This window comes from Carassius auratus, chromosome 10 (genome assembly GCF_003368295.1).
Source record: "Carassius auratus strain Wakin chromosome 10, ASM336829v1, whole genome shotgun sequence".
NCBI classification, from domain to species: Eukaryota; Metazoa; Chordata; class Actinopteri; order Cypriniformes; family Cyprinidae; genus Carassius; species Carassius auratus.
Window position 1 is genome coordinate 21,800,957 of NC_039252.1, and position 24,383 is coordinate 21,825,339.

Below are 24,383 nucleotides of genomic sequence, written 5' to 3' on the forward strand. Positions count from 1 at the left end.
AAGAGAGGAGTCTTTCATGTGGCAGTGGGGTTGAGGTGTCTCGGGTCAGATCAGGTGAGAAGCTGTTCAGAGCCAGTTATCACTCGATAAACCCTCACAGGTTTCATTTTCTTGACACAGTCGAGCTGTAAGATAAATTTAGCTAGGATAGGTTTTACCTGGAATACTCCCATTCAGTGTCCAAGGTTTTTGGCACACCTGCCAATGAGTAGGTACCAGAGATGATCTACTGGCCATTAAACTGTATTTTAGGTGTTTTTATTTATTTTTAAATAACTTAAGTCACTTTATTCAATATATTGCAGTGTATCACAGTATTGCAAATAAATCGCTGTTGAAACTGTGACACAAACAAGACCATTTAGAGCTCATTTAGTGTACTCAACCTTTTAATTAGACTTATTTATATGAATATTTATCTTTTTCCCATCAAGGCTGCATTTATTTGATCAATATGGTGAAATGTTTTAAAATTTAAAATAAAGTTTCTGTATTTTAATATAGAAATATTTCATATATTTTTATGTAATAGCTATATATTTTTAATTGATTTAAAATGGTAATTTATTTGTGTGATGCAAAGGATTGTAGAATGGATACTTTGAATAGAAGGTTTAAAAGAACATCATTTTATAAAAATATAAATCTTTTGGAAAATTACAAATGTTTTGACTGTCACTTATGATCCGTTTAATGCATCCTTGTTGGATTAAAATTAACCATTTTATTATAAAAATAAAAGAAGTGACCCTGAAACTTTTGAATGGAAGTGTCTGTTTTCCTTTGCTTTTGGATTTACGACGACAATAAAAGATGCATTTGGCTTCTTGGCTGAACTTCTGATGATAAATTGTTTTGATGATTCAATACAGTCACTGATATTTTTTTCCACCGTTTCTATTTATCCTAAAATATGATTCACTCATGTCATTTGCACCAACCAGTGTTGAGTGTCGTTTGCAGGTTATGGTTTTACCATGCATTTTTACAGGTCAGATAACAAATTACCAGCCAACTCAGTGTTATCTAATATTGCTTTTTTGGGGCTCTGTTCCAATCCCTTTTGTCCCAAGTAACCCTGATGGGCACATTCCTGTCCATCAATACCTTTTTTCAGTCACTGATAGATATTTAGGTGCAAGTTTTGGTTGCTACCTTTTTTGAAACAGTCTTTCCAATGTTTTTTTTTTCTGGAGGCATACATGCGCACCTTTAGCCCATTTATGAGGATGAACACCATATATAATGACATGAATGTAAGGCTGTGAAGGGTACATATACTTGAGTAGTCCATTCAATAGATTTCATAGCTTTAATTCAGGTCTAACACTTACATGCTTCCAGAGGAACGATGTACACAACAGTACATCTGATTCACAACATTCATCCCTCACTATCTTGTTGTCATTAAAGTCAAATTAAATATGGCATCGACTCCAACGAAGGTCCATGTTTCCCTGTTTTAATCAGCGTGTGATGTAGTTTGGCTAATTATGGAAAGATGGCGAGCGATTATTGAGAGCGATCTGGTTTGATCCAGTTACACAGAAAACAGTGGATACACACACACACACACAGACACACACTTACTCTCTCACCCCCCTCTCCCTTGGCATCGTTACTCTTTCCTGTCTCTAAGTGACTGTGGAGTCACCATGGAAACATCGTGCGGAGTACCTCCAGAGCATGTGGCTGTGGCACGTCTGAAGTCGCAGAAAGATCCTCTCTCTCTCACACACTCAGACTTCACACCATATGCTGATATCATACCAGCAAAAAAGACGTAGATGGAATATAATGTGGATAATGCGAGGTGGATCAGTGAGAAGTGAATTAGGGGCATTTTACACAGGAAGCACTCAGATGCATTAATAACCATGGTGTCTGTGTTTCTCTCGCTCCGCAGTGACGGCTCTTACACATATGATCCTGTCCCCTGGCAGCAAGGCCCCAATCAGCCTGCCGGCTCCCTCTCTGTGGTAACCACAGTGTGGGGGGTAACCAATCCTACACACAGCCAGGTAAGAAGGGCTGTCCGACCGCGATGATGTCACCAGCTTGTTTACCTCAAAGAAAGCACCTCATGTTCCAGGGATGTCCTGCTCATGTCTGGTTCTCAAACAAAACATTCTTGTTGTTGTCAGTGAATCAGGAGATCCAGTTAACTGATCAATTAGAGTTTTCAGAGCAGTCCTTCTTTAACTGAGAAATACTTATATATTCTACTTAATACTTACATACTTATAAATAAATATGAGTTACTTAAAAAATATAAACTTAATTGTAAAAATTACTTAACTATTTAGAATCGGAAAGAGCTTTATTGTCAAGTATTCTTGCGCATACAAGAAATTTGTTTTAGTGACACAAGCTTCCAGTACACAGAGACAACAACAACATACTGACAAAAAAAAGTAGTAAATATAAATAGACCAATATTGCAAAAACCCCCGCAAAAATCGATATATTTATGGATTATGATTAAATTATTAATTATTATAAAAAAAATTAATCAATTTTATGAATCTTTTGGACATCATTTTTTAATTTCCAAACTCCAGCAATAAGTAGTATGCTATTGAACACACTGCCTTTTCCAAATGTTTATGTATTCATTTTTTTTTATTATTAATGGTTAGTACAACTGTATAAATAACCAGTGTATATATACATAAATTACATTTATTTGTAAGTAATTTATATTTATTCATTACTATATTTATGTAATTATTTATTTCTCAATTAAATATTATATAATAATTATGTATGTTTGTATTAGTGCTGTCAGTCGATTAATCGCATCCAAATAAGTTTTGTTTACATAATGTATGTATGTGTGCTGCGTATATTTATTATTTATATATAGATATACACACATGCATGTATATATTTCAGAAAAATAGTTTGTTTATATATTAAATAATTATATGTGTGTGTATTTATGTGTACATAATAAATATACACAGAACACACATATACTATGTAAACAAATACTTTTATTATGGGTGCGATTTAAATCGTTTGACAGCACTAGTATGTATGTATTTGTCACACACACACACACACACACACACACACATATATATATGTATGTTTATAAACATTTGTGAATGAATATGTAAGAAAATCCTATCCTGTCCCATGTCAGCAAATAATTGCTAACAAAATATGTTCATTTACATTCATGACTAATCAAAAAACTCCTTGGCAGGTTTTTGGTGCTCCCATGGGTCCGGGCGGAAACTCAGCTGGTGGTCACATGATGCCTGGCAACAGCCCGGGCATGAACTCCCCTCAGTTCATGAGCCAGCAGGGCTACCCCGAGCCCAACAAGGGCTTCATGCAGCAGGGCATGTACGGGCGGCCCAGTGGGGGATACCCGGCCGGGCCTGGATATGGGGGCAGGTGAGGAAAGCAGATATTGTCCAGTGTCCGTGTGGCTGTATTTAGACTCCGCTCCTCGTGGGAGTTGCGTGACGTCAGGCAGCGGGTGGACGTCACCACAGTGGGGGATGTGTGCGCTGTAATGTCCCACCCCTGCGCTGACTCACAGAAACACACACGCACGCTGCCATCCCTTAAGATCAATTTGCATCGCAATAAATCTTGTGAATCACTGACTCAGAGCAGTCAGCGTCCCCCTTGGTTCGCCAGACCAACACCTCGCTAATAGACAACGTGAATAATCATCTCCACTTACGCAATGTTCTACTAATATGCTGGGTCATATTATTCAGCAGCGTTGTAACATTTATTTTATGACACGGATGCAGTGCAATTCATAACCTTCCATCGTAATCTTCTCTGTCCTCTTTAGTTACCCGAATAACGGAGGGGGTTCCCTCGGGATGCCACCCCATGGAGTGCGCCCGCCCACCGACTTCACCCAAGCGGCCGCAGCAGCTGCCGTGGCCGCAGCCGCTGCCACAGCCACGGCCACCGCCACAGCAACTGTCGCTGCGATACAGGAGAAGCAAAACCAGGAGCTGAACTACGGGCCTGTAAGGGACTTGAATTGTTTTTGTTCAATTTAAGTGCAGTCGACCTTTGTTGAGGTGAACGGCACTGAAGGGAAGGTCACTGGAATAGATCTCGCCATGCTTCATTGTCCCCTTGTTTAATATCTCTGGGGTTTTTTCATGCTGTTAATCTGATTGGTGCAAACTCTGCTTCTTTTTTTTCTGGAAAATGCACTTCAGCAATTACTATCCTGTGTGACACACAGTAACCTCTGGTTTCATTGCGCTCAATTCGCCCCCTGCTGGACAAATGCATATAAAAAAAAGCTTTGATTCCAAAAACATGGTTTTAATTATAAAATAAAAAAAAGGACAAGTATTTTCCCCTCATTTTTCCAGCAGATTTCACATGCCGCCTGTCTGCCCGGGTTTAGACGGCAGACATCACGACCACACAGGACTTTGATTGTTTACTGTGGTGACCTAGTTGCCATTTCCCTTTTATGCCCAGGGCCTGACGGCCATAAGTCATGGCGGCAGGCACGTCTCCAGCCATTGTTACCCAGCATTGGTTCTGATGGGTGTGGATCTGTGTTCTTTTGCACTGCAGATGGGTGGTGCTTCCTCTTACAACACCCAGTTCCTGTCGCACTCCGGACCCCGGGGCCCACCCGGCATGGCTCCCTCTGGAATGGTCGGCTCCAGACCCCCTTCGATGGGACCCATGTACGCACAGCAGGGCCAGAGGTTGCCGCAGCATCCCGGCTACCCTGGAGGCCAGCAGGGTCCTCCGCGCCACCAGCAGGGCCTGAAACGCCCCTACAACTCTGATGTGAGTGGAGACTCATGTTCACCAACTTGATCTGTCACAGTAGCTCTGTTTTAAAACCTAGTGAGTTTTATATGACATCAGACTTGTTCCTGACAAGAAAGCTGTGAGAATCTAAGATGCGCATGTATCATTTACAGATAATGTCATAATGCATTATGAGTTCCAGGAAAGATGTTGTTTATAACTGATTCCATAATATAAAGTTTTGCTTAATAATTACCTCATTGCTTTTGTCATATAATGTTATACTGTTATAAAATAAACTGTGCTCCTGAAGAAAATAACATCACAGGAACCAGAACACAGATGTTCATAACTAATTGGCTCATAACTAAAGCTGTATTCTACTAAAACTAATCGTGTGACAGGACTTTCAAGGGTTTTGGCAAGGGTTTGGAAGTTCATTTGTAGTGTGTTCTAAATCAGCCACTTGTGAAGTTTTAGGACTTCTTTCAGTTGGGATGCTGCCTGCAAAGGCTGTAGATCGCATAGTAGCTCACTAGATTTTGGAATAAAATACTGTTATAGTATTTTTTTGTATTTTGGATTGACACTTTATTGACACTATATTTTTGGTTTGCATTTTAGTTTAGATTTTTAGTAAATGTATGTGCTTTGTCAGGCTTTTTTTAAATTACTATTATTATTATTTTCTTAAACTTTTTGCCAAAGCAGCATTTTAAAAGTTTTGAAAGTGTTTATTTTACATTTTTCATCTTATATCTTAATTTTATTTTGCAAAAATGTCTTCTAATAGTTTTTGTTTTGTTTAAGAATAACACTGTGTTAGTGTGGTGCCTCATTATGGTGGCTGACATATTGAGATCACATAACTAGTTCAGTACACTTAGTGGAACAAAGCTAAAAAAAAATTGTTAGAAACTAGATACTGACTCCTCAAAACAACTACCTTTAATGTAAACCAAATTTAGAAAATGAGAAAAGTACTGACAGTTTGGTTCTGTTCTGGAATGACTGTTCTTCTTTTCCCGCAGGGATTTCCGGGTCAGCAGTACGGCCCCGGGATGGGAGCTGGGGGCCCGTACCCAGGCCAGCCCATGCAGTACCATGGCCCTGGACCACAGCGGTCCGCTCCTTCCCCATCTTATCCAACCCACCGAATGCCTCTCCAGCAACCCAATATGGGCCAGTATCCTGCAGGACCAGGAAACCCCAACCAGTACTACAAGGTACAAAGATCATCGCTATTATTGCTCGTACTGTCAGTTAGTATTTAGAAAACCCTGAGTATTAAACGTTAGCACGCTATGGGTGTGTGACACCTCAAATCAAGCTGCTTGTGAAGAATTGAGCCACCCTAGTAAACTAAATTAGGTTCTTTCTAATACGTGTAATCATATTTTATTTATAGCCATATATTTCAGTTTGAAAGCTTTCACTTGCAAATTGCGACACACTGCACGGTATCATGTTTCACAAAGAACAGGTTCCTTATGTCTGTATTAGTGATAAACAGGCTGCCGCTTTTAGAGAAACACACCGGCATTTGATACTTGTGAACTTTAAAGAGGCAACTAGTCGTGAAAAGATTTTTTGGAAGTATCAGTGAAAGGCGAACCAACCTGGGTGGCTTAAAATCTGTGCCGGGTTTGAAATACAGAAGTAGATTATCACTATTCTCATATTACTAAACAAATGTATGTTTTAAGCTCCATTTAAAGTTTAAATGTAAGATGTAAGATAATTTCTAAACCATGTATCTCTGTGGAGGAAGCAATCCCAGAATGCCCTGCACCAAGCTCCCTATAATTATGCTTAACCAGGGTTGACCTGCTCTGTTTTAAGCTTGATGTTGAAAGCTTTGTTTGTTTAGCAGGCGGACCAGTTTAACGGACAGGGCAACAGCCACGGCAGTCTGTCCTCGGGAGTTTCGGGAGGCGGGTACAACACCTTCAACCAAGCTGCCGTCAATGGGGTTGGTGTTCTCTCTCGCATGCATGTGTGTTTGGTGAAACGTGAGTCGGTAGGATCTGCCTGTTAATATTTCACCATTTCGTGTGAGCGCCTCGATCGGACTTTGACAGCCGGGGTCCAAACTCCACACAGCTGAATGTGTTTTTGCACAGTATCGGTTATGAAAATCTGACTGTAAAGATAATCTGGCCGCAGATTGTAATGCCTGCGCACACGTCTCGTCTTTCACAGCCTGGACGTGCAATGCCAGGATACCCCAGCTCTCCTCTCCCAGGAAACCCCACTCCTCCCATGACCCCTGGCAGTTCGATGACCCCGTATTTGTCCCCCGGCCAAGACGTCAAATCGCCCTTTCTACATGACGTCAAGCCCAACATTAACTCTTTGCAGCCCCCTACAGGTAACACTCAGAACTGCAGCAAAAGCCTTATCTCTGGAATGTGTTTATAATTCTCTGTGATGCAAATGGAAATAAAAATGTTTTGCTATGACGTTAAATGCTTATCACATGGAAAACATGTTTTTTTTCCCCCTCTTCAGCACCTAAAGAAATTTACAACTTCCGGCAGATATTTTAAGTTGGCATGAAATCAGAATGATTTGTTTTGACTGGCTATGTTGTAAACTGTTTATGAGCATATGTTGCTCCCGAGAAAACAAAATGTTAATCTTCAGAATATTTTATCAAGATATAATAATTTGCTTCACAATTTTAACCACATCACATAGAGACCACCAGTCAAGTAGATTCCTGATGGATTCAAAGTTGCGTGTCTTTTTAAAAAAAAATATTTTACATCAAATGTTCTGTTTTACCAAATACCAAAATTGTTAAAAAAAAAAAAAAAAAACAGAAATTAGTTAAGATAATGCTCAATCATATAAAATTACAACTTAATTTAAAGCTTTTTTATTTCACATAGATGCTACGGTATTTATCAATATTTTAATTAGCTTTTATTTTTAAATATTTTTTCACATTATTTTACCGGTAGTTGTAGTAATGTTGATAAGTACTTTTGTCATTTTATTAGTTATTTTTCTTTTTAGCTTTAATTTCTTTTTATTTCATTTATATTTATTTTATTTTTAGTCATTTTAGTACTTCAACTTAAAATATTTGATCGAATATTTATATTTTATTTTATTCGTTTTAGTTCTAGATAATAGCAGCACTGCATCAGGTAAAGGCTAGGATAGTTTGAGTTCAACATTGTTTGCTTTAAAACAAGCTAAAACTAATACACACAGATAAGTGTCAACACAAAGTCCAGTATGCCTGTTGGTGCGTCTTCGATAGTTATAAGATGCCTTTGTTTCTTGCCCTATGAGATATGAATGAAAGCCATGTGGCACCTCAGTGACTGAAACTCTTCTGTCTATAGGAAACCCCAGTGATGACCTGCGCCTGACCTTCCCTGTACGGGACGGGGTGGTGTTAGAGCCCTTTAGATTGGAGCACAACCTGGCTGTCAGCAACCATGTCTTCCAGCTGCGAGACTCCGTGTATAAGACCCTTATGTTGAGGTCCGACCAATTCATACCTTGTAGCATCTCAAGAGACTGTGAGTGTTGTCATATTTAACATTTAATCTGATCTATCATGTGTTTAACAGGCCTGACCTGGAGCTACAGTTTAAGTGCTATCACCATGAAGACCGGCAGATGAACACTAACTGGCCAGCATCGGTGCAGGTGAGCGTCAACGCCACACCTCTCACCATCGAGCGCGGGGACAACAAGACCTCCCACAAACCCCTTTACCTGAAACAAGTGTGCCAGCCGGGACGCAACACCATCCAAATCACGGTCACGGCCTGCTGCTGTGTAAGTACAGGGACTCGCATCGCACATTTCCTTCAGAAAATGCCTGCTTAATTACAAACATTCCTACTAATAGGATTTTTATGCGGGTCAGCATTCATTTCCTGTTTCTTTTTCCTCGCAGTCTCATCTGTTCGTGCTGCAGCTGGTTCACAGGCCGTCTGTGCGCTCCGTGCTTCAGGGTCTGATGAAGAAGAGGCTCCTGCCAGCGGAGCACTGTGTCACTAAGAGTAAGTGAACACTTTTACACACACATTTTTTGGAAAGAAATGAATGCTTTTATTTACCAAGGATGCATTAAATTGATCAAAAGTGATAGTAAAGATATTTATAATGTAGCAAAAGATTCTATTTAAAAAAAAATGCTGTCCTTTTTAACTTTGATCATCAAAGAATCTTGAAAAAAAGTTAAGCAGTACAACTTTTTCAACGTTGATAAAAATGATAGCTGTTTCTTGAGCTGTAAATCAGCATATTAGAATGATTTGTGAAGGATCATGTCACACTGAAGACTGGAGTAATGATTGTGAATATCCGGCCATGCATTTTTTTATATATTCAAATAGATAATGGTTATATTAACTTGTAATAATATTTGTCAATGTTACTGTATTTTTAATCAAATAAAAGCAGAAAAATATCAACTCATCCTTCTCTGTTCTTCCGTAGTTAAGAGGAACTTCAGTAGCGGGACCATCCCAGGAACTCCCGGCCTAAACGGCGAGGATGGTGTGGAACAGACGGCCATCAAGGTGTCACTCAAGTGTCCGATCACCTTCCGACGCATCCAGCTTCCTGCCAGGGGCCACGACTGCAGACATATACAGGTGAGGAGGCCCGCTAGCTTACTTTTGAATCATGTGACTTTGTCAAGTAAATTTCTGTGATAAATAACATCTTTGCTGGTGCACAGTGCTTCGACCTGGAATCGTACCTGCAGCTCAACTGTGAGAGAGGAACTTGGCGTTGTCCTGTGTGCAAGTAAGAACATTTCTTATTTTGCCATTCATCTACATGGCATTTGTTGTTTTAAAACTAAGACCATGATTAGGGATACACAATATATCCATATCGTTGTAGTAATCTGCCAATATTATGTCAGCAAAATTCAAAATAACAGTGCTAAAAATAGTCAAATCTCAGAATGTAAATGCATTTCTTGTACTATATAATATAATGCTATGATGCTTAAATTCACTTGTAAAAATTAAAATATTTACATGAATGATTTTAGTTTTTAATGTTTTATTTGTAATTTATATAGGCAAAATAGTGTATAATTTAACATTTAATAAGATGTATTATTGTTAATAATAATAGAATATTTTATTATATTATATTATATTAATAACTAAAATATTATTGCTTGTTTTAATATTCATAAAAAGTAGTATTAGTATTAATGTAAGTATGATGCATATTTACTTCTATAAGATTTGTTTTAATGTCATTTGAGCAAAACATTATTGACTTTATTGACTTATCTTATTTGCCTTAATAATATCATATTGTGAGTTGTGCATCAAGTGCATTCCTGAAAATTACTATTATATGGTGTATATATATGACATATTTTGTACAGTTTTTCAAAGTTATGTTCTTTGCAGTAAAACAGCCCTTCTGGAGGGACTAGAAGTGGACCAGTACATGTTGGGCATTCTGATCTACATCCAGAAGTAAGCTTTTGTATCACCTCTACAACATCTAAACTGTGATTGCAGAGATAATGCAGAGATCCTAAATTATACTATATTTAGCTGTAAACTGCATGTCCACACAAAAATTGCAAGAGCAGAGTGAAATAGGCATATTCAGCATGACTGGCTGGCATCTACCCAATTTCTCAGAGTCAGAGTGCATAAATGGTGGTTTATAAGTTCCCTGACTCTTTTAACAGTCATTTCCAAGACCGAATGGACTGCCAGATTTACCAAATTTTGTTTGGGTGATGGCACCAGAATTGTCAGGTTCGGGTCCATAAAAGGGTTCAGTTTCTGTTACGTAATGTGAAAGGTTCTTGGCCACTGTAAAGTGCAGCTAGTTGTTAAACTACTTTCTCCTTGTGTTTAGTTCGGACTATGAGGAAATCACCATTGATCCGGTGTGCAGCTGGAAGCCGGTCCCCGTGAAACCAGACCTGCATATTAAAGAGGACCCAGATGGCCCTGCCCTGAAACGCTGTCGCACCTTGAGCCCTAGTCATATGATCTTGCCCAACGTCATGGAGATGATTGCAGCTTTAGGGCCGGCCTCCTCGCCCTACCAGTCTATGCCACAAGGTGGCAACAGCAACACGCCTGATTATCCCAGCCAAGGTAGGTGTCATATCCAACTGTAAAGAGCTCTTAGTGACCACGAAAGCATTTATATGAACATGAAAAAAACGTTTCAGTAAATGCATTTTCACCTTCAACTGATTTCTTGTTGCATGTATTTCAGGTGGCCCTGGATATTCCAACCAACCAGGCTTCTCAGATTTCCCCAATGCCCCCGGCACACCGACCCTGGGGGAGTTTGCCTCTGGGCCGCCCCCTCTCTCTTACCAGTCTGACCTGCCGAGTGGCCTCCTTACCCCTGAAAAACCTGTGGGACACCCGATGTCAGGACAGGTGGGTTTTCCTATTTAATTACAAATTTCTCTATCTATCTATCGTTCTATCTATCGTTCTATCACCCATCTTTTTGTTCATTCATCCATCATCTATGCACTTATTTCTCCGTGTCCATCATCCATCTAGCTAGCAAAAACAGCCAAAATGAAATAATTGTCTAAATCCATAAATATATTTGACTATATGGCTTGAATTATCGCAGCTGGTTTGCTGCACGTATTAGACTAAGATGACCCTCACATTGGATACCCGAGTGTGTTTTACTGGAGTCTTGGTTTCTGTCGTCCCTGTATGTTGCAGCGTTTAAGAGCTATTCTAATGTCTCTGTCACTCACAGCAGCTGCTTCTCACACTACATCACACCCGCTCTAAAACAAGAACAAGACGGGTTTGCACTTCACATTATTGTGCAATGTGTTCCAGCTTCACTAATTGTCTCTTTCTCTTTACACCTTTCCGTCCTTAATAAAGATGCCCCACACTAGTCGCATGGACCCTTCCCACAATCCCCTTCAACAGCAGCAGCAGCAGCAACAGCAGCAGCATCAATCTCTCCATGGTAACTCCAACATGGGTGGTCCTGGTGGACCCATGCACTCCCGCAACTCCTCCCAGAATCCCCGGATGCACACAGACAGCTTTGGGCTGGGGGGCCCCGGGGGACCCGGCGACGTTTCAGAGCCAGCCCTTGATGTAAGTCAGAATCAGTCATCTATTCCAGATCAAAGCAATGACTTTTGCCCATGGTGTCAACATTTTAAATGAAAGATCTGCTGAGCACAACCGCCCGTTCCTGCGGGACTTTACTCCATGTACACCCACTAACAACTAATAATGATCTTCTTCCCACCCGTTCTTGCTAAATTTAGGTCCTATGCCTGCAGTTGTGCATGTTTAAAGCTGTTCATTCTCCTTCTCTGGAAGATTTTGCAAATGCTTTTGGGTAACGGCCAGCCCCACATCTGCTTTGAAACACATTTGCACTTATAAACAATTTTGGAATATTGGTTACAGTGTTCCGTTCTTAAAGACATAGGTCACCCTGTATGACTCTGAAACAAAAAGTTTTATGCAACCTGACAGGTTTTTATCCTTCCATTGAAAGCCCAGGTAACTAAAACTTAGAAAATTAAAAAAAAAAATCCATCATAAAATTTTGTCCATGTGATTTAAGATGTTTAATCCAAGTCTTGTAGAGAGATACAATCAATTTAAATGGTTTTTTTTTTTCATTTAGGCTTTTGTTCACGTATGAACACATACAGAGCCAATCACATTTGATGAACACTAGCAGTTTTGAATGTCACATGAATGTTCTCACATCATGGATGATCCATGTTTCAGCTTCCATGTTTACCATATGTGACCCTGGACCACAAAACCAATCTTAAGTGTACATTTTTCAAAACCTATATTTATACATCATCTGAAAGCTGAATAAATAAGCTTTCCATTGATGTATGTTTTTTTTTTTTTTTACTATTTGAACATCTGGAATCTGAGAGTGCAAAAAAATCTAAACACTGAGAAAATTGTCATTGAATTTGTCCAAATGAATTCTTAGCAATGCATATTACTAATCAAAAATTAAGTTTTGATATATTTGCTGTAGGACATTTACAAATATCTTCCTGGAACATGATCTTTACTTAATATCCTAAAGATTTTTGGCATAAAAGATAGTGGGTTTCTTTTGGCTATTGCTACAAATATACCCCAGTGAAATGAGACTGCTTTTGTGCTCCAGGGTCACACATGTGTCAGTCATTGCTTAGCTGTAAATGAAAGACTTAAGTCAGTCTGTTAATCATATAAAGTGATGAGATGCCTTCACACGATTTGGATTAAATGGCTCAAACCATATGGATTAAGTTTTAGTTACCTGGAGAGACCGAAACATTTCAGATTTCTTTAAAATTTCTTAATATATGAGTAGAAGATTAACCAAAGTCCCATGGGTTTGGAACGACATGAAGGTGAGTAAATAAAAAAAGCTACTCCTTATACTCCCATGATTAAAGAATTTCTAGAGATTTCCCTCCAAAATCAGTTCAAAAGATTCCATCTGGCCTAGTGATTACCTAAAAGATTCACTGATTTGGAATTTCAGCTGATTCATTGAACAAACGTTTCAAAATAATTGATTTATAAACTTCCCAGCACTGTTGGAAACCAATGTTGTTGTTGTTGTTTTTTTTTTTTTTGTAGGGTTATAGACAAATAACTGCCCATTTCCGCTTACAAATCCGAAACGTTCTCTGAACTCTGCTTTGAAATGTCTTTTGCGGAGCCAACTATGTTGTATTTATTATTATGATTATAAACTGTTTTGAGTATTGCCTCAAAACGGCTCTTAACTCTTGAATTCCCTATTTTCTTTCCAGCTTCTCCCAGAGCTGACAAACCCAGATGAGTTGCTGTCCTACTTGGGTCCTCCAGACCTTCCCAACAACAGTAATGATGACCTGCTCGCTCTGTTCGAGAGCAACTGAGCTCCCCATCCCGCTCATTCATCAGTCGCACATCGCCGTCCAACACACAGCCTCCCTGACCCCTCACACTCCCGGCTCGTCGAGGGGAGCCTTGGGAAGCTTAACAGATATCCAATTGCATCTTGGCACTGTTTCCTCCTAAGACTGGAATGCAGTGACTTGTGGGAAGGGGCAACGAAGATCTTTTTTTTGTTTGACTTTTCCTCCTGTGACAATGTTACTGTTTGTCTGCTTCTCTGAACTCTGTCGAGATTTTATTGTGAATGTCAGTTTGAAAGAGTTCCCGCTCTTCTCTCGAATCATTTGTAGAAAGACTCCTCATCTCGCATCAGACTCGTGTGGTGTAAATGGCATTGTGTGGGGTGGGTCATTTGCAGCTCCTGTTTTAAATCTAAATTAGATGAGGAATTCACTTCAGTGCTGATCTAAAGTGCTACACTTCAGAAATCAAATGGGCAAAGCCAAAGTGTGTCTGTTGCAACTTGAAGAAAACAAACACTGATAAACGTAATTCTCTTAATAAACAGGCAGACTTTTCTTTTTTTGCCCAAATAAGACCACAAACTAGCTCCATGTGATGTAACATGGTTTTAAACCACAAATGACTTGATCTTAAGTGAATTTTACTTGAATAAGACCTCAAATGTAGCCTTTTTTCCTTTTAAATGTGCTAATAGAGGCAATCACAATGTGTCAGACCTTAAACAGTAGCATTAAAGGAGTGCACTATTACATTTTGCACACCACACACCGAGCCCTTGAAGAGTTACCGTATTTGCCTACACACGAAGGAAATTGAAGGCAAAGAGTCATCTTTTGTGACACCCACACAAATACACACATGCACACTATGTGTGTGTTTAGGCACAAACTCACCCTGCTCTCTGTTCTAGTCTGTCGCTTGTTAATTGTGTTCCCCCTCAATGTTCTTTTTAAAAAACGGTCTTCCTCTCCTGTGGGCTTAAGGCCACGAGGTCTGGATTTCTAGCATTAAGAAAAAAAGTAACTAGTATCCTTGATCGTCGTCGGCTCAAATCACACCCTCACTTGCGGACACATTTCACTCGCCCTTAAATATGCAAGTTTGGGCTGTTACTTGATAGAAAATCTGTTTTCTTTTTCAACAAAATGTGTGAAGCTTTGAAACCAGACAGAGCACAAGCAGCCCAGTAGCACCTTGTAGACGGGTTATCAAACACAAAAATGCACACAAGGAAATTTTTTTGGAATAACACCTTCCCGTATTGAGATTGTGCTCGTACAAATCTGGGTGGATGGGTGGCTGTGAGCGTCACAACAGGAAATGGACTAATGTTTAGGGCCGCACTCATACTTGAGGAGGAAAACATTGAGGTTCATGTGAAATATGTACAGATATAGTATTATTATTGTCGCAGATGTGAACTTTCTCTTAACCCCATGATATGGAAAAAAAGGACATTTTAAACACTATGACAAGAGCTCATGTCAGACATTCCCCCCGTTTTCCATTCAGCGCTCGCTTTCTCAGCGTGGAGGGGAGATGAGTCTTCTGTCGATTCCTGTCTTGTCTGATTTTATTATTTATCATTGCTCTTTGGGCACCGTTAGCGAAGTGCAGTTTGTATATTAACAATACAGGGAGCATCAGGAGTCGTTGGATGTGCTTTTGTTCCATTTTTTTTTTTTTTCGTTTGTTTGAAGTCATCTGTGTATCATACAATTTTATCTTTGATTATATAATAATTGTTATTATAATTATAAAGATAATTGATGGGCCTGTATGCATCTCTTTTCTGTGTTAACTAGCAGAGTTTATGAATTTGTTAGAAAGAGAAAAAAAATCTGTGACCATGATCATGAAAAACTGAGAAACCAGCATCACTTGTTGATCAAACTGTTCAAAAAGATGTTTGACTGTCATGTGTTGGTGGATCATTAAGTTCTATCAATTGAATTAAACATGTACAATTGAAATCGATTTGTTTTTCTAAAGATGTGAAATATTTCCATTATGTTTTATAAGTAAAGACTTAAGCCCCATTGCGTTTCATTGGCTTTATTTGGAGAGAGCAGTGCAGCGAGCACTGCATTGTGTCAAAACGCGGGGACATAAAGGGGGCGTGTCCGGAAGGTGTGTGTCATGCAAGAAGACGAGCATTGTGAAGACAAAGAAAAAAAGCTTTTTGTTTGACTTATTTTTTTTTTTCGTATCACCCACTGTTCCGTTCAAATATCAATAAGGACATCATAATTAGGAAATGAAGAAATAAAATTAAAACCTAACAACATTCGTTGTCTGTGATAAAATGTTGTGCTATAATGGAGAATTCAGCTGATGACCACCGCCTTTGCGCCAAGACAGACCGATATAGTACACGCCCACACTATTCCCTCGATGCCCATTGGATGAAACGCAGTGATGTTATTTCTACCTACTGTAACGGGCTAATGAGGATGTCAATAAAACGGCCTCCTTCTGAACTTTGCATTCGAACTCTGTGGTAATTTATTCATATTCCCCGCCTCTGATTGGACAACGCGCGCGTCATTCAGACGTTCCACTGCTTCATAGGTTCCAACTGAAAAAAAAAAAGCCTACTGGCTGCATCTACATATCCCGTTATCGCACGTATCCCACTTCCCGATAAGCTGCGGCATTTTGTAGGATTCATTCGGAGACCAGCTGCCAATACAGAGTGATTTTTTTTAGTCACCATGTCCAATCCCAGAGTTTATTTTGACATCTCCATCGATGGAAGAAATGCTGGGAGGATTGTAATGGAGGTAGGTCACGAGAAGTGGCTGAAATGTGATGGATGTCAGTTTCAGTCTGACATGGTTTTATTAAATTTCATTAAAAACTTTATTCTAAGCTTATCGTGTGTGTGTAATATATATGTATGTATGTACATCATCACTACATTAAAACTGAGGGATGAGGAAACCGAGTAGTTTCCCCGCGCAGGGCTGCAACAATGTAACGTTTCTCCGCGGCTCAGACGCCACATTGTTGCCGGTTGTGTTGAAATGGAACGCTGTGTCTGTCTGAGTCTTGGTGACTGACAGAGTATGAGTCGAGCGAGCTGCAGGACACTTGACAGCAGAGCGGACATGGCGAAGTTTTCACTAATTTCAGACGATTTTTTTTTTAACCGGACGCCATTTTTCACCAATCATTTTTTTATAACACGAGGTGCCGTTTTAAAAAGGGAGGGGTAAATAACTGAGTTTAGCGGTCTATCGGAACTTGTTCACCAGAACAGAATCTTTTGAATCTCCGCGTTATCAAATGTAAAATTCTTCCCAATTAATAAGAGACTGGCGTTACATTTGATGATCGGTACTGCAGAAACGCCAGTAAATGCACATGTGCAGTGTTCGTAACTCGTGCGATCATATCAATGCATCGACGTTTGAAGAAAAACGCGGAAGTCACGAACCCGCTCAGCTTCTTTTTTTTTTTTTTTTTTTTTTTAAGTCTAGATTTGTCCCGAGATTGTTTTCGAATGTTTTTACTCTTTAAAAGAGTAAAAGATCACTACCTTCATACTTTAAAAAGAAACAATAAAGCAAATTACTCAAGCCTTATCAAGATGTGTGTGTGTGTGTGAGAGAATGTTTTATCTCAGTACTTGGAGACTGGATGATATTAAATGTGGCCTTAAAACCAACCTTTTCACCAGAGCTTTTGGTTGAATCTGTTTGTTTGTTTGTTTTTGTTTTTTTTTTAATGAATTTGTAGGGCTTTGAGATTTTGTTTAAATAAAGTAAGCTATATATAGTGTATTTATGTCACGACTTTTTATTTATTGTCATATTTACCATTGTTTGTTTCTCTATTGTTTAAAGTTTTGCATTAAAAGTGAAAGCAAAACTGGACATTGTGTGTGTGTGTGTATGTATGTATGTATGTATGTATGTATGTGTAATCTGATATTCTTAAAATGGCCAATTACTTTACAGTTTATTAACTTAATGTCTTGCAATAGAAATCCATTGACATTCACACATTGACCTGTTTCAATTTCTTGTCTTTTCCCTCCTTTTGAAACAGCTGAGAGCTGATGTTGTACCCAAGACTGCTGGTAAGTATTTCCATATTAAATGTGTTTCTTATGAATAAATGTAGACACTGTCTTCTCATGCAGTCTCTATATCTAAACAGAGAACTTCCGTGCATTGTGCACTGGTGAGAAGGGTTTTGGCTACCAGGGCTGTGGCTTTCATCGTATCATCCCCAAATTCATGTGCCAAGTAAGATCTGAACAGCGCGCTGTCATCGAATGCAATGATTTGAGCTTAAACTGATGTTGTGTTCTTGTGATGTAGGGTGGCGACTTCACCAAACATGATGGAACTGGTGGAAGGTCCATCTATGGCAAAGAATTTGCAGATGAGAACTTCACCCTGAAGCATGGAGGGAAGGGAACCCTGTCCATGGCCAACGCCGGGCCGAACACCAACGGCTCCCAGTTCTTCATCTGCACCGCTAATACTGATTGGTAAACCGCTTCTTTGAGACTAATGTTTGCAAACGCTATCAAAAATAAGAAGCTTCAGCATCTTTGGAACCTTTCCATTGAACTAAATGTTCTTTAGAATATGAAAGTGTTTAGAGCACTTGTTTTTTTCTCCATGAACAGGCTCAATGGCAAACATGTCGTGTTTGGGAAAGTGGTCGAAGGAATAGAAGTAGTGGATGCAATGGAGGCTAAAGGAAGCAGCAGCGGGAAATGCTCTGCCAAGGTCGTGATTGCTGATTGTGGTCAACTTTAATTGTTTCTTACTCACCTTTCCCATTCCAACCATGCACATTCGTTACTATATAGTTGTTGGGTTTTTTTTTTTTTTTTGATTGCCATTCCTAAATGAGATGCTTATTCCATGTGTCATGGTCCTGTTTTATGTATTCTGATGGTCCCCAGGACACTATGTTAAACATATATTAAAGATGGATCAAGATTCCTTTCAACAGGTTTTTGTATTGTTATTTTTTCGAACAGATAGTTTGGCTAAATTGTTGATAAAGAAATCTGAGATAATTAATTTTTCGTGTTGATATGCTCTTGTAATATAGAAGTCTTCAAAAGGAGACCATGAAAGTTGGGTTTGGTTGTAAAATGGCAGCGTTCTGATGCAGTTCTCTGCTGGCCAGCAGGTGGCGCGCTGTCACTTTATTTGCGCAGTGCTTCTCAACAGGGTTGACTAAAAATAAAACCATAAAACATTTGTCATTTGAAATAATTTTAATGGCTTTTTTTTTTTTTTTTTTTACTTGACCTACTAAAATAATTAAAACTAGTTAAACCAAAGGCAGTAGAGAAACTATGAATTTAAATAAAATGTATTTAGAAGATTAGCTTTTAGCTTTTTATCCAAAGTGACTAGCAGACCTTTTTTTTCTCTCTCTCTAACATCAAAAACTATATTTAATAAATATAAAACTACATATAAACATTTAGAAAACAAAACCACAAAAAAGAAATTGAAATAAATAATGGTTTTGCTTTAAGTAAAAACATGTCTTCTGATGAAAATCCAACAATAAAGTGTTAATACGTATCATATTAATACCATAAACTGCATAGGCTCAGAAATATGCAAGTTAATTAATATTTGATTTGAATTTAGCATTTGTGTTATTTTTCCCCACTAAGTTTAAACTCCTAAATTCTTTAAGTGAATACTTGCAAATTATCTTCCATACTAACACAGGACACCAAAAAAAAAAAAGAAACCCACAATACTGTAAGCTTTCTGCACACATTTTATACCAGAACACTACAAGTGATGTGTTACGACAGCAGTTCTTTTTAAATAAAGGCCTTTTGTTTGAATTGTACAAGATTATCGGGTAGAAATATTCCTGGAAGTATCTTTAACGAGGTTAGAGCAGTTCATCCAGCAGGTTTGTGCTGTGCGTCTGTCCCTGAGCATCACTGACGGGGCTGTTACACATGGGACATGAACATCTCACTTCCAGCCACTTCACCAGACATCTGGAAAGACAAAACATCACAAACTATTCTTAACAGTTACACTTCAAGTAGTCCATTCCAACTAAGAATTATAACTATAACAAAGTTTTAATAATCATTCTAATTTACATTTATTCATTTATCAGACACTTTTATCCAAAGCGACTTACAAATGAGGACAATGGAAGCAATCAAAAACCACAAAAGAGCAATGGTATATAAGTTCTATTACAAGTCTCAGTTAGCTTAGAACAGTACACATAGAATGGGCTTTTAAATAATATAAGAAATAATAGAAAAAGAATAGAGCAAGCTAGTGTTAGAGGTCTTTTTTCTAATTGTATGAGTATATTGAAGTCTACGCCACAGCAATGATGCTATTATTTCTAAATTGTCAAAAATCATGTTTTAGGTTTGGTTTACTTTTTATAGTCCTCATTGATTTTCTGTAGGCTACACTTCTTTACATTACTAGAGCGTTCTCTGTAGATCCCGCCTACTCGAACTCCACGATTGGTGGATTACGTTCAATGCCCTCACGCTATTGGTCAAACTACTTTTGAATCACTACCTTTAGTCAGAGCTGTTTTGGCCCAGATCCGGCTGACATCTGGCCTGCGTGAAATCGGGCCAGATCTGGGCCAAAACTGCTTGCTGTCTGGGCGTCATCATTTTAGGCAGTTTAGAAATCCCGGCCAAGACATTTCCGGTAAAAAAAAAAAAAAAAAGAGGACATGGTCACCCTAAATTACAGAGCCCCTGCACATGACATACAAGAAAAATAAATAAATTGTGTGCACGATTTACTAATTCGTTCCCTCAATATACTAAAACGTGCGCATGATTACTATTGTGTTACCTCAATTTACTATTTCGTTCACTCGATATCTACATTTAGCAAATCGAGGGAACGCAATAGTAATCATGCGCACGTTTTAGTATATTGAGGGAACTAATTAGTAAATTGTGCACACAATTTATTTATTTTTTCTTGCATGTCATGTGTGGGGCTCCGTACTAAATACTGATAACTGCACAGGGGAACAATATGGTTGGAATCACAGCCAGAACGACTTTTCCAAACTGAGGGATGGTAAAACTTTGAGAGCCAATCAGAATCCAGACATAACGGCAGCGCATGCTCATAATAAACAGAGTGTTATTCTGATAATTATCGTATTGCATTATCGTTATAATTATCGTGAGTTATCTTTATAGTTCTTTCTTGGTGTGAATGGGCTTTCACAGTCGCGAGGCACAGTCCATGTTGAGTTCGCTTCAAGACTGAACCTCTTTTCTTTAATAGCATTAGCATGATAAAAGACCTCGGAGGAATTTACCTCTTGTGAAAGGCGTGTTGGCATGGTAACACTCCAAGCTCATCTTTTGTCCTGAAGTCCTCCAAACAGACTGCGCATGTTAACTGAGAAATACAGCCTTTAAAGTTTCAAAACTTTCCAAGTAGTCAAATAATTTTAACTTTTCAATAACTTTATAGACAAAAACTTTTACCCCGTGTGCATGTAACCGTGTTGTTTCATCTTTAAAGACAACCTGAAATGTAAAACATAGTTCATTTTAATTTTTTCTTTTACAATATAGTGGCAGCAAAAAGTATTTAGACCCTTCCTAGACATAGTTTATGAATTAATTAACACTGAACTGACTCAAGCTGAATAACAACATTGATGTCAACACTGAGCTGCTTCTAGCTGAAATGAACTGAGCACTGAACTGAATTAAACCAGTATTGAACTGACTGGAGCTTAATAATGACACTTTTATCAGTTATCAGGAGCTGCGTTACAGCTGAAACTGAATCTCATATTTGAATTTTGCATAATTGATTCTGGTATTTTCCTGCTCATACTGTAAGGTTGCTTTAAGCCATTCTCTATTTTACTAAGCACTGTGAATAAAAGTGACTTGATACTTGGTAACTGACACAAAAATGTCACTGCGATTAAAAAAAGCACACTTTCTCTGTTGGCAAAGAAGTTAAAAAGTAAATGCATTTGAGGTAAGTTGATAGTTAAAGTGATTTTCTACACCTGTGGTTCCTCTAATAGGACACCTGTCTGAACTTGAGGAGAACTGACTTCATACATCCACGAAAATCACCAAAACACCAGCAGATTCAAAGTGAGACTTCAACCGTGAAGGAAAAGTGACATTAGTCGAGAGAAAAGTCCCGCAGCATCTGAGAGGCTTTAAAGGGTGATGTAAGTGTGAAAAACTTTCTGATGAAATATTTCATGATGTGATCCCACATCACTCACTCACCATCTTGTATCCGGCTCTCACGTTGCGAGCTTGATGTCTCAGTTTACTACAAAGAAAAACAGGTCATATAATTCAATAACAAGCATTGACTTTAAAAAATATATAAATATTTCAAACTTTATAAATATTATACAGATGTTTTTATTTTTATTTAGTTCTTTAGACATCACTATGGCATAGGCAAATGCTGTGCTGTGTCTTCTGTTTCTAAACACAAATTTGGCGAGGGAGGGTTTGTAGTTCCCAGTGTTTGACATCACATTAGCCAAAAGCCTCTGGTCAAAAATAGCATCGTGAACAAAAAGCACAGAGATACAATCTAGTCCTGAATTGTTCGAGTTCGGAAGCGCGTGAGGCCAGAGGAAGTCCCTCTCTGCTCTGCGTCTGTCAGTCTGTCACAGGCGTTATTTACAGGACAATACCGATGAAGTCCAGTCACAAAGAAGAGTTTTCGAAACATCACCCAGGATCTGCGTGTCTGGACTGGCTGTTCTGAACTACAGTCACACTCACCTTATAAAGAAGCAGCAGAATATCAGGCTTAAAACAAAGACAAAGATCCCAGTCCCAAAGATGACCACATAGATGTTGAGAGGGAGTTCCTGAGAGGTCACTGGAGGCATCGTGTTTTAAATATGAATCATTTCCTGAAGATGAAGAAAGAAGCCCTGAAAATAGGCAAAACATGATTGATATGTCATATTCCCAGTTTCACAACAATCAGAGCCTGAACAAGCTTAGGGCAATATTGGGCCATTTTTAACTTTTAGAAAACCGAATAAAAAGCATTACAGTTTTAAAACAGGCGGCATTTCTTTTTCAAACACGTTAGTACTTTTACCAGATCAAAAAAAATAAAAAAAAATAAATTATGGACTTTTGGATTAATCTGAAAGATAAAGAAAACATATTAACACATTTACAGTGAAATTAAATATTAATTTGAACCGATCTCTCACCATTATAAACAGGCTCCTGAGTGTCTTTTCTTCAGAGTTTATCCTTCATACTCGGATTTGCTGATTCTCACGGATCAAGCGTCAGGAGACTCCGATCAATCACTGACTGTTTAGTTACATCTACAGTATTGAGAGCCTGTAAATATGAACAAAATAAAGTCCCGACCGGATCACGGAGATCAAACAATGTAACGGACCACAGACAGACATAAATATCCACATGCGCGAGAAAACAATAAACCCCGCCTGTAATTCAGGAGGCGGAGCCTAAATACCAGACGATTCATTAATTATTCAGTGATTCACTCTTTATAAAACTTCTCATGTTCATAAAATTAAATTGCACTATTATGAAAAGAAACAATAATAATATGATATGGTATAATTCGTGTGTGTGCGTTTCTGTTTCTATATAACATTTGTGACCTAAAATATAGGCTATAAAATGTATTGCATGAATAGTTATTAATTTATCTGATATTAATTGTTCTCTGATATTAAAAAAAAAAAACGTTATAAACATTTCTTTACTTTTTTTTTTTTTTTAATGATTAACCTGAAAAACAAAAATCAAATAATCAAAGCCTCCTTAGTTGTTTGTTTTCCATTTAATTAGGAACAAATATTTAAAAACCAGAATAGACAAACTATGTTTTTACCTAAATTCTCTGGATTTTTTTTTTTTCAACATTAAACAAAGGCATTAAAAAAGGGTTGTTTGAAAAGACATGTTTAGACAGAAGTCTGACCTGGTTAAAGGCAAATTTGGGTCAGTGGCTTTGTATCCTGGGAGCTACTCATGCTGACTCAGTGGGTTATTTGTTCACACCCTGCTAACAAGTCTGACATTAGACACAAGAGTGAATTCACTGAAGATTCATTTAATATTTAATATAAATCTAAGAGAGTGTTCCTCCTAATTGCATGACCTTATAACAGAATTATAAAGAGTTATTTTTTGATCACATTCTCGTTATGCTGGATATTGATGAAATAATGTGCTGGTATTAAGAATAAAAACTTGGTTCAACCTTAGTGCACCCCAGATCACAATATAATAGGCCTATGCAAAATGTTATGTAGAAATGTTTTGTTTTAGCATTTTATTGTATTGCTTTTTAACTATAATTACTGAAATTAATTAACTGATTGTAAAAATTTCAGTAGACCTTGAACAACATTTTCAAGTAACAAATGATTGAATCCAAGCTCCCTCACCAACATTCACAAAGAGCCCAAAACATTCAGTGGCTCTGTGGGAACATTCAGCTCTGCTCTCTGACAAACAAGACTTTAACAAAGGTTAAATGACACCAGAGTGAGACATTCAGGGCAGAATTCTTCACTACAAAGTGAACTTAGATTCAACCGTTACAGGACAGTGTGGGCAGAGTTCATATTTCATCAGTAAGTCATTTAAATTGCGAATAGCCTACTTAATCATTATGAAAGTCGAAACATTTGCTAACGCAACATGCACTACATCATGTATGACTTAGTCACAGGGTAGCGCTATCATTTTTAAGG

At 38.3% G+C, this 24,383-nt stretch overlaps 3 protein-coding genes across 5 annotated transcripts in view; 2 read left to right on the top strand and 1 right to left on the bottom strand.

Moving 5' to 3' along the window:
- The window catches only part of zmiz2 (zinc finger, MIZ-type containing 2), a 43,488-nt gene extending 27,812 nt beyond the window's left edge, over positions 1-15,676 (top strand). For 2 of the 3 annotated variants that reach the window (XM_026274514.1, XM_026274515.1), the window contains exons 3-19: positions 1,907-2,021; positions 3,212-3,405; positions 3,818-4,001; positions 4,570-4,791; positions 5,787-5,981; positions 6,626-6,727; positions 6,958-7,126; positions 8,112-8,253; positions 8,343-8,553; positions 8,675-8,780; positions 9,220-9,377; positions 9,464-9,531; positions 10,158-10,226; positions 10,621-10,865; positions 10,990-11,159; positions 11,634-11,855; positions 13,547-15,676. In XM_026274514.1, coding sequence (XP_026130299.1) covers positions 1,907-2,021; positions 3,212-3,405; positions 3,818-4,001; positions 4,570-4,791; positions 5,787-5,981; positions 6,626-6,727; positions 6,958-7,126; positions 8,112-8,253; positions 8,343-8,553; positions 8,675-8,780; positions 9,220-9,377; positions 9,464-9,531; positions 10,158-10,226; positions 10,621-10,865; positions 10,990-11,159; positions 11,634-11,855; positions 13,547-13,654 — 2,680 coding nt within the window. In that variant the 3' untranslated portion in view covers positions 13,655-15,676. The remainder of the gene's footprint in view (positions 1-1,906; positions 2,022-3,211; positions 3,406-3,817; positions 4,002-4,569; positions 4,792-5,786; positions 5,982-6,625; positions 6,728-6,957; positions 7,127-8,111; positions 8,254-8,342; positions 8,554-8,674; positions 8,781-9,219; positions 9,378-9,463; positions 9,532-10,157; positions 10,227-10,620; positions 10,866-10,989; positions 11,160-11,633; positions 11,856-13,546) is intronic. The other variant, XM_026274516.1, reaches the window with a different exon arrangement.
- A 532-nt stretch (positions 15,677-16,208) lies between these two features.
- On the top strand, positions 16,209-18,612 carry LOC113110352 (peptidyl-prolyl cis-trans isomerase-like). The gene is made up of 5 exons (XM_026274528.1): positions 16,209-16,420; positions 17,691-17,721; positions 17,802-17,890; positions 17,966-18,138; positions 18,280-18,612. Exons 1-5 carry the CDS (start codon positions 16,352-16,354, stop codon positions 18,410-18,412), a joined length of 495 nt encoding a protein of 164 aa, XP_026130313.1. The 5' UTR covers positions 16,209-16,351; the 3' UTR covers positions 18,413-18,612.
- Positions 18,613-19,385: 773 nt separating this feature from the next.
- On the bottom strand, positions 19,386-23,101 carry LOC113110353 (RING finger protein 122). Its single transcript, XM_026274529.1, has 6 exons — positions 22,857-23,101; positions 22,411-22,565; positions 21,898-21,943; positions 21,127-21,168; positions 20,955-21,037; positions 19,386-19,635 (listed from the first exon to the last, which is right to left on the bottom strand). The coding sequence occupies exons 2-6, from the start codon at positions 22,518-22,520 to the stop codon at positions 19,524-19,526; spliced, it is 393 nt and encodes a 130-aa protein (XP_026130314.1). The 5' UTR covers positions 22,521-22,565; positions 22,857-23,101; the 3' UTR covers positions 19,386-19,523.
- Between the last annotated feature and the right edge of the window lie 1,282 nt (positions 23,102-24,383).

Excerpts from the sequence above, each read along its gene's own strand:
- LOC113110352 (XM_026274528.1), top strand. The coding sequence starts at position 16,352 with ATGTCCAATCCCAGAGTTTATTTTGACATCTCCATCGATGGAAGAAAT. Across the intron at positions 16,421-17,690 it reads CTGGGAGGATTGTAATGGAG|CTGAGAGCTGATGTTGTACC; the intron begins GTAGGTCACGAG and ends CTTTTGAAACAG. Across the intron at positions 17,891-17,965 it reads TCCCCAAATTCATGTGCCAA|GGTGGCGACTTCACCAAACA; the intron begins GTAAGATCTGAA and ends CTTGTGATGTAG.
- LOC113110353 (XM_026274529.1), bottom strand. The coding sequence starts at position 22,520 with ATGCCTCCAGTGACCTCTCAGGAACTCCCTCTCAACATCTATGTGGTC. Across the intron at positions 21,169-21,897 it reads TGAGAGCCGGATACAAGATG|GTTGTCTTTAAAGATGAAAC; the intron begins GTGAGTGAGTGA and ends TTTACATTTCAG. Across the intron at positions 21,038-21,126 it reads CACGGTTACATGCACACGGG|TTAACATGCGCAGTCTGTTT; the intron begins GTAAAAGTTTTT and ends TGTATTTCTCAG.